The sequence below is a fragment of the Cottoperca gobio genome, chromosome 4, assembly GCF_900634415.1.
Source record: "Cottoperca gobio chromosome 4, fCotGob3.1, whole genome shotgun sequence".
Taxonomy (NCBI): Eukaryota; Metazoa; Chordata; class Actinopteri; order Perciformes; family Bovichtidae; genus Cottoperca; species Cottoperca gobio.
In genome coordinates this window covers 16,053,985-16,063,783 of record NC_041358.1, presented here as the reverse complement: position 1 = coordinate 16,063,783, position 9,799 = coordinate 16,053,985, and the positions used below count along the sequence as shown (strand labels likewise).

General features: G+C 38.6%; 2 protein-coding genes across 3 annotated transcripts; both read left to right on the top strand.

Moving 5' to 3' along the window:
• The first annotated feature begins 598 nt into the window (after positions 1–598).
• Positions 599–2,635, top strand: smim7 (small integral membrane protein 7). The gene is made up of 5 exons (XM_029429849.1): positions 599–731; positions 936–977; positions 1,083–1,135; positions 1,339–1,429; positions 1,843–2,635. The coding sequence occupies exons 1-5, from the start codon at positions 706–708 to the stop codon at positions 1,856–1,858; spliced, it is 228 nt and encodes a 75-aa protein (XP_029285709.1). The 5' UTR covers positions 599–705; the 3' UTR covers positions 1,859–2,635.
• Positions 2,636–3,634: 999 nt separating this feature from the next.
• On the top strand, positions 3,635–8,930 carry LOC115006697 (mediator of RNA polymerase II transcription subunit 26). Of its 2 annotated transcripts, none has more exons than XM_029429100.1 (3): positions 3,635–4,000; positions 5,826–5,903; positions 6,006–8,930. In XM_029429100.1, the coding sequence occupies exons 1-3, from the start codon at positions 3,929–3,931 to the stop codon at positions 7,575–7,577; spliced, it is 1,722 nt and encodes a 573-aa protein (XP_029284960.1). In that variant the 5' UTR covers positions 3,635–3,928; the 3' UTR covers positions 7,578–8,930. The 2 variants fall into 2 exon arrangements, with proteins under 2 accessions (XP_029284960.1, XP_029284961.1); XM_029429101.1 differs by having other exon boundaries at positions 3,636–4,000; positions 5,829–5,903.
• Positions 8,931–9,799: the final 869 nt, after the last annotated feature.

Sequence of the window (9,799 nt, the reverse complement as noted above, 5' to 3'; positions counted from 1 at the left end):
GTGAATAAGATTCACTTAATGTTGGATGGTGTCTGAGTTCATAAAGTAGTTATTGAAGTATTTTGATTATTACTTGTATGTAACATAAAAATTTTAACATGCTATTACGTTTCATGTCTACAGGTGGCGCATGTGGATCAGCTATGTAATAAAATATATTGCGATTATTCCCTAATTTATTTATTTCAGGCAGAATTAGTCAGCTACTGTACAATGGCGAATGTCACGGTTGGAGGCATGTTGTTCAATAAGGTTATTGAACAACATGCCTCCAACCGTGACATTCGCCATTTATTGCAGTCATAACTGAAACCAAATTTAATTTATTAAACCGTTTTTTTAAATGCTGTATCGCCAGGAATAAATACAGTTGAATATTTAATTATTAAGTAATATTTATTTAATTGTTAATTGTATAGTATGATATCACTTTCACACAGGGGGCCAAAAGAAACGATAAATACTGAAGATATGGCCTCAAATTGGCATTCCCATCATATATGAGCTTTCAATTGAATTATTGATAGGAATTCACAGTTTTGTAAAACCTCATTGCTATAGCCCACACAATTTGACAGCAACAACCTGACAGTCGAATATCAGGGCATCAAACCCTCTGCCAGAGCTCTGAAACGGCATTGGTCACATTCCTGATTGCGTGACGAACACGGAAGTTAAGCGTCTCTGTGATGTGATGTGATCAAAATGATCGGCGATCTGTTGATATTCGGGTAATTCCGTTGTCTGGCATGTTTCACATACGAATACACATTTATTTAATGGATTTTGTGTGTGTGTTATTGTACACTGTGCTGCTGGTTAGATGGTGGTGTGTCAAGCTAAATAACAAGCTAGCTCCGTGCTAATGCCAGCTCACCAGCTAACATTAGCTGAGCAGGTAGATAACAAACGGTTTGTCTCTCTGTGCTCTCCAGGACCTTACTGGTCAATGCAGGGGCTGTGCTGAACTTCAAGCTGTGAGTATTTAGGTTACAGTCACAATGTGTAAAATCTCCCATCAGAACTACAAAGAAAGATAAAAGAAATCAATCAATTGAAATTTAACTATGGATGTTTTGCAGCAAAAGGAAGGAATCCCAAGGATTTGGAGATGAGTCCAGATCACCGACAACAGGTGAGAGAGAGATGCAATTTGTAAGAGAGTTCTAAATATATTTAGTGCTCTGATAGTGCCACGTTTTGATGTTTGTTCTGAATTTAAATGTATTCTTTGATTTTGAAAGTAGCATTGTGTTGTTGTTGAGAGAGAGAAAGAGAGAGAATCATGAAAAAGTGTATGCTACAGCTGAATGCAGTTCTCAAAAATCTGTCTTTCAGGTGACAACATCAGAGAGTTTCTGCTCAGCCTTCGATACTTTCGGATCTTCATCGCTCTATGGAACATCTTCATGATGTTCTGTATGATCCTGTGAGTAATCGACTTTAGGTTGATGCTTGTCATGTAGCTGTAGATATGTAATGGTTGGATGTGATTGTGAACCGGCGGCAATATCGTGTCCGCAATAATTTTATACTTTAACGAAATTTAACACTTAACTTGTGCTGATGAGATTTAGTAGTTTATTTCCCTAAATATTACATTAAACGATAGTTCTCTTACACTCAACAAGTCCCATGAAAACAATGCTTTTGCGATATCCCGGTCACATTAGTTGTTTTGTTATTTATAATATTTATGTTTGCAAGGCCCCTTTCCTTCCTTCATCCTGACTCTTCAATTGTGCTTTAGTTTGTGATTGCCTACATGTCCCAGAATACCTTTTTAAAGACTCCTTTAAATGGGCTCTTTTCTAACTGGCTGAATGTCTTCCATCCTCACAGATTGTTTGGGTCATGATCAACATATGTGGACTGGACTTTCGTCAGGATGCTGATTTCCCAAGGTGGATGCAATAAACTTCTCCTTAATAGGACTTTGCTCTTCTTGTGGCCCTTTTAACTGTAATTATGCTTCATATTCTTTACAACCCCAAATCATAAATCTGCTTCTGGCTGTACAGGAATTTATGAATCGAGTATTTATTTTGTCTTACAAAGGTTGTTACATGTGTACCCTTTTTGTTTAAGCTGTATCTGCACCAGCACCCTTGCCTTTGCTGGATATGTGTTGTATTGTGCCCCTGTGCTTCATTATAGAGCAGGAGCTGTTTTCTCCAGCATGTCAGTTTGCTTATTAAAGCAGGGTTGAAAATGATGAACAGCCTCCACTAACCAGATAAAAAACGTTTTCTGTGAGTTGTTACCTGTGTGTCATCATTTAAGGGTCCTGCAGTTATCAAAGCTGGAAGAGAACCTTTTGACTTACCACGATCATCTTGCTGAAGTGTCATTTTATCCCTTTTATTTGCAAAAGCTGCACAAATTCAGCTGGATTCAACAGAAGAGTCAAAATGATTCTTGTCACTTATGAACTCATGAACTCTACATCCTTCTGTACAAACATCTCCAAATTTACTCACCAGCTGTTATGCTCTGGTGAATGTCCACTCAGATATTTAATACAGATTAAAAAAACATTTTCCTTTATTTTGGGTACATGTGCTGTAAGTAAAAATATATGCCCTACAATGTAAATGTGTCCTTATTCTTAACAATAAAATTACTGTTTTTCTTATGCAATGTCTGTTAATTGATTTGAATGGTTGTGATTGTCTATTGACACAAGGGACTACGCATGATTCAATTCTGAATGACTGATACACATTTAATCAGTTATTACATCGGTTTTTTTAGTTTTTCAGTTAATTACAATAAATGAACATTTTGCTATGTTATGTATGCTTTATATTAGAGTTAAATCAAACCACACCTTTAAAATGCCACTGGCAATTAAACATACCAAATAAAAGCAAAATGGTTATTGTCTCTTCACAGCAAAAAGGTCCTGGGTTTGAATCCACTGGCAGGTGGAATGTAATGTATGGATAGAAATAAACTGAATGGGTGTTAAGTTGCTATGTCAGAACCAGAAATATGCAAACACTGTACAGTCTATTTTTTTTCATCGACAAGGCAACAGTGCCATCAAGTGACAATGTACGAAAAGAGCAATGCATACGGAATTGACTGAAAGACAAAGGATTATTTAATACATGAAAAAAACAGATTTATGAATATATTTAAAAACGTGGGGATTAGGGTAATCCTAGGTAAAGAAAAAATAAATATATATATATATCCTCTTTATTGAACAACACATTTACAAACAACTACAAGGCAGGTTTAACACATAATTAAAATCCTTATTTATTTGATTGTTTATTTAGCAGTGTCTCAGTAGTAAAACATAAAATATAATATCTAAAAATAAAACAATAATAAAAATGCATAATATTGTAAATAAATAATATAATAAATGAATATAAATGGTCTTCAGTTTAAATTAAAGGTTAGTACATTCAAAGTCCTTTCATTTTAGTTCTTACACCTCTCTGCAGTTCTTTTGCAGATTTTAAACTCTAGGCGAAATTAATTTAAAACAGCATTAAAAATGGCAGGTTTTTATATATATATATATATATATATATACATTTGGCTTTGTGTGTAAAATAATTATTTATTTATCTTTCATAGAACAAAAATCACGGATGTGAACAAATGGTTACGTACATTCTCCCACCATGCACCACGCGAGCGTTTCACAAAAAGCCCGATGAGCAGATCGAGGAGGAGGAGGAGGCTACCAGCCGAGGGGGGTAGCCGATTCCCGGAGAGGATTTTCTGTTCTCGTCGTTATTAAAACGTGACAGCGGCGAATGAAAACAAAAATAAAAGCATCATAAAACATGGTGCTCACTCCCAGAGAAGATCTTCCATTGGGCCTGTGAGTGTCGGCAGGTTTCCAACCGCCGCCTCTTCGGGGGATTCCGCTGTCTGAGTCCGTCCTGACCCGCGACACCGCCAGGCGATGACAGCGGCTACAGCCACTCCGCAGGTGATGAGAGACCGGCTGTTGCAGGCCATCGACGGTCAGAGCAATGTGAGTATAGCCGGTAGTTTCCATAGGACGAACTGGGCGCAGAAAGACAGACAAAAAGGCCAAGCCGACTCTGGGTTGACAAAGTGGGGGTAGTCAGTTATTCCTTTCTTGCTAATTAGCCGGCTAACATCACTAGTTAGCCCAGTAAAAGTACTAGTTAAAGTAACTAACTGCCAGGCATTACAGCGCCTAGCTAACTGACTTCTGCTGGCTAATGTTGATGTAGCCGAATTAGCCTTTTTGTGTACACTTAAAATGCTTCAAGACTGGAGACTTGCTAAACTGAGCTACCAGGTAGAAAGTGTAAATCTGAAGGTAAGTGCTTTTTAGTGACAGACGTTTATCATTTGGGGGTTCTGTAAGATCAGAGCATCACATTGATTAAACTATAATCTCCACTCTTCACTATCCTACAGTTGTAATGTAACAGCATTTTTTCTGGCAATATTCATAGTACAGAGAAACTGGACAACATCTTATAAAAGTTAAACAATATGATAGTATAATACCAAATGTATGCAGGATGCTGTCCAGTTCTTTATCACCGGTATTGCCAGACATTGAAAAGTACTCCAATACTATGGTAATTTCAGAAATGTAATAACTGAAGCTAGAGATGTAATTTGCAGAACTACTACCATTACTTGAAGAAATGGAAGTATGACATTTGTAGTATAATGCACACTTCACTGCTATGTTCAAAACTCATAACTTAATGAGCTGATGAGTTTGCATCTAGATATTTTCTGTATCATGTTGATCGTACAGACACACTCAGCAAGCATTATGAGTGGCGGGTATAAGGTTTACTTTATTGTCTCCTATGTGGGAAAATTGTCTTGGAGAAAGGGAAATTGTTTCATCCAGACCAGACATCACAACTAAACAAGAACATCTGACCCAAACATCTAATCACAAGCCATTCACTCTGGTATGAGCTACAGAAATTCTAGGCATCTCAAAATGTTCCCACAATCTTCCCTGCCGTCTTAACGAGTTTTAGAATTAACCGCTAGATTTCCAAACCAACTCGTAACACCATAACTCCTGAGTCTCCGAAGGAAATGGAGACGCTGTTGGATTCTCGTGCAGACGCTTGCATCATGAGTGTGCCAGTTGAGCTCACTGTAAATCTAAATATTTTGTAAGAAATTACCTGTCTGATGTCCTGGCCTTGTATGGCAAGAGAACTATGATCTCCAATTGATCTGGGATCTAACACAATTTCTTCAGTTTTGCGTACATTGGAGTGCAAATGATGCTCGTCACACCAGTCAACAAACCTCACTTCTGCCTTATAGCTGTGATTTGTTGATTTGCAACATTGCCTACAATGGTCCATCACTACCAGCTATATTAACGGGGTTGCTGCAGCAGTAAAATCTCTGATTGTTGACACATTTATATCATCTTATGGTGTATATATTGTCATATTGCCCAACCTTAGTTGTCGCAGGACAGGCTTAGAATAAATTATAAATGGGGCGCTATGGTCAGCACTTTTCTTCTATCTTACTTGTAGAGCTGTCTTCTTCTTGTCGGATACATTGACACATTTGCATGCAGTCTCAGTTTGTCATATTGAGCCTGAAACCAGTACGAGTATGTCGTCTCCTAACATACAGGTGCACTTTTGAAAGTCTATTCAAATTATGACTCAACCATTTCAAGGCCTCTCTTTCTCTCTCTCGAGAATTGATTCAGGTTCAGAATCTCAAATTGCAACATTTACATAGAAACAACTGTACATGGACACTGTTGTTGTAATGCTGACAACATTATGATGTCTCAGGATTGTGATATATAAATCTTTGTGTCTTTTCAGCAGATATGCAACATGGTGGTAGTCATGGAGGTGATCTCCTTTTTGGAGAAATATCCTATCACCAAAGAGGCACTGGAGGTGGGTTACATTCAGACCTACAGTATGTGCTTTCAAAATTAAATGCTGTTGAATCAATTCAGGTCATAGCCGCTGTTTAACACCGATCTTATCTCCTTAAAGGAAACCCGCCTTGGCAAGCTCATCAACGATGTCCGGAAGAAAACCAAGAATGAGGACCTTGCGAAAAGGGCCAAGAAGCTCCTGCGAACCTGGCAGAAGCTAATTGAGCCAGGGAAGGGTGAGGTGCTGTCCAAAGCACACACCGGTGCATCATGGTCTTCCAATAGTGGTGCTCATCCTTGCATCGCCCCTCCAGTTGCCAGCACACCATCAGGTAAAACAGGTTCAGAGTTGAAGAACAGAAATGACTTCAACAACTGCTACTCCCCGAGGGTGGACAAACCAAGCAACAGGAAACGTAAGGGTGACCAGAAGGAAGGACAGCTCTTACCAGCCAAGATATCAAAAACAACTCTAAATGATCAAATACAAAACTGCAAGCAGCTGCCAACCAGTGGAGTTGGGGGTAGCTCTGAAATTTGTACAGATACTCATACACATCAGCCTTTAGACAAGGAGATTTCTGAGCCTTTAGACATTGACAGGCTGATTAAAATCCCAGTAAATGCTGTAAAACCTCATCCAAGTGCCCCGGGATACAGCAAGCCTCCTAGCACTTCTTCTTTGCTAAAAGCATCAGTTCTGCAGCAGCAAGCCAGACAGGAGCAAGCTGTCTCTGGGGGACAGTATCGACCCAAAAGCCCACGCTGTTCCTTGAACAGTCTTCAAACTCCAAATCAGGAAGGTGGTGTCAAACAAACGGCACCACAAGCACAAGGTCTTGCTAGCCCTCCTGTGAGGCAGGGGTCTGTAGACACCTCTGGGCTGGGGCCGTCCACGCAGCCTTTCAATGGTTGTGTTCAGGGTTTGCACATAGATGGTTCAGACTTGGATTCTCAAAGCAGGCCTCCCAGTATGTCTCTTCACAACTCGTATGCTTCCTCCTGCAGTGATGTGGTCAGTTTGGAAGACGATGGTGCTGTTGGCAATACAGAGAAAAGGAAAAGACAGAAATACAAGCCTAAGGACCATGTGATAAATGTAGATGGACAGACTGTAGAAGACAGCACTAAACCAGTCAGGTTAAAAGATAGGAGACTGACATTTGACCCTGTAACAGGTCAGATTAAATCTTCCTTTAATAAGGAGTCTTGCCAGGAAGGGGAGGTCAGATTGGGCCACAGACCTGAATCTCAGTGGTCAGAACAGCCGAAGCAGAATCCACCGGTTCCTCGGAGCCCCTTCCAGCAGACAGACTGGAAAGAACTGTCGAGGAGCGAAATCATCCAGTCGTACCTTAGCCAGCAAAGCAACGTGCTGACATCGTCAGGCGCCCACAACCCTGGTGCACACTTTTTCATGAAAGAGTTCTTGAAAAAAGAAGAACACCGAAGTACAGATGTCAAGAAAACACACGTGTTGGCACCAGAACTCCCAGCCAGGGATTTACCGGGGGTTAGCAGAGAGGTCATCACCGAAGACCTGAACAGATTACACAAGCAAAACTGGTCCGGGGTTAACGGTTGCTATGACACAAAGGGTACTTGGTATGACTGGACGGAGTGCATCTCTTTAGACCCGCATGGAGATGAGAGCAGGTTGAACATACTGCCGTACATCTGTCTGGATTAAAACTGAGGTTGGGTTTCGGAATTGGAATTTGTAAACTGCCTTCATCGTACAGCAGGAGAAACTGCGTGTGTGAAGGCATTTTTATTTAAATGTAAGCTGCTGTTTTGCATCGTTGGTCGAAAGTGGAGTCAATGTACTGCCTGCTTGGGTGTGTGTGTGACGCACAAGGGGTGTAATCAGTGCTTTTATGAGTTTATGAACATTGTGTGAGGACAGCGCAAAGGAAAAAGGCTATGCATTATTTTACCATTTAGTAACTGTACAGATTGAGCTCCCAATACCTGCCATTCTTCATGTGGGAGAGGACATCACATTAAACTGCCCAGCTGCATTTTATTTGTCTTGTGTTATCCACCTCACTCGTGGGAAGTGACTTTACTGAATTGTCTGCATCAACACTCATTTAGTCCACAGTGCAGTATTTTTTTTCAATTTAAAGTTCGGTTTAAAGTTTGTTTTAAAACAAAAAAATGTGACTTAATGAACTTCATCGCCTTTCAATAGAGACTAGTAAAATCGTTTTTGTTGGCATTTGCTCATGCATCTTGAACAATACTATTAAAGCGGAATTAATTGCTATCTTCAAGTAGCTATTTTCATTACCATTAGTATTAACAACTATTAACTGCTGTGATAAACATTAATAATTGCACCGTTTAGAACCGCTGTTGCCCCATTGCTAAGCTGTCTCATGCAGCATCTTTTTGCAGAAAGAATAACTTACAAATCTGCTTTAAAACATTAGAATATTTTTCTTGTGTTGTGAGGTTTGAGAGAAAGAAAGGCTGGTGTGGGGGTTGAATAATGCACGCTGATAAAGAAATGTGGCATGTATGATATTTATTTACATTTACATATTAATTTTTGTGATTTATGTACATGTTTTCATTTTATGTTAGATTTCTTTATTCAGAATGTGTTCAGTGATGCAGCAGCGACAGTCCAACCTTTTCCTGCTGATACACCAACCTACCTTTACACAGGAAAACTCTCCAAAATGACACTTTCTGATAATGTGAACACATTATATTTTATACTTGCCTTTTCCCTTTACTGTGTATTTAGGCTGTTTAAATATGAATTGAAATGGCAGAGCAGATTATGCTACTAGCTTGCATCTTTGTACTGTCAGGACAAACTGATATAAATTAAAATGCTGGATAAAGTACTTAATATCATTCCTGTAGATATTGTTTGCCTTATGGAAACCTATGTTTTCCTTAAAGACAGAGCCTTAGTGAATGTACAGAAATTAGCCTTTTGTGTTCATTCAAACGCAGAAGAGAACATATTTGCTACTTAGTCCTTTTAAGTGGACATGTTTATGTGTTAATTAAAAAAAAACTGAAGGAATTGTGATCGTCTTCTCTTTACTCGTTTATTGTTAGCTCTTTGCAATTACTCACATTAACCTAACAAATTAGCTCCAACAGTGCAGAATATGCATGCACTTCACCCAGGATGCACAGAACTATTTTGAAACAACATGCCCATGCTTAAGAGAAAACTTAACAATTCCTGATGCACACTCCTTGATGCAATTGCCACTCTGTAAATGCAGTTGAAGCTGATTCCATTCATCAATTAGATCAACAAAGAAAATGATTGCCAACTATTTTATTAATCAATTAATTTTCAATTGTATTTCAAATATACCCAAGTACCTCAAGCATTTGCTCCCTTTTTGTTTTATGTGATAAACTGTACCTCTTGGTTTTTTGGCTTTTTGTCAGGAAAAAAAACAAGTCAAAATGTCACTGATATTGAGGTTATTGTTTTTGGGCATACTTTTTGTACTATTTTCTGACATTTTATTTAACAAACAATTACCTTGCTTTTAAATGCAATACAATACAACTTTATTAATAAACAAAGGAAATTTGATTTTGGTAATAAGTAAAACGGCCAAGAAAACAGAAATATGCATAGACAAGACAACTACAAGCAAAATAGCTGTTTGTGACAGTATTTAGCTGATTTTAAAAATGAATGAAGTAATTAAAAAAAAAAAAGGAAAATGCCTACATGGGTGAGCCCATTTACCATGCAGGTCTAGCTGTGGTTTGTTTCAAAGTGTAAGCAATGTTTATTACAACTTAGTTTCTTTTTACATTTATTATCGAAAATCTACCATTTTAAATGCCGCTCAAGGCAGTTCCATTTTAAAAACGAATGTCTGCAGATGGCTTTTATTTTGAAAGCTGTGACCGGAAGCTGTGCCT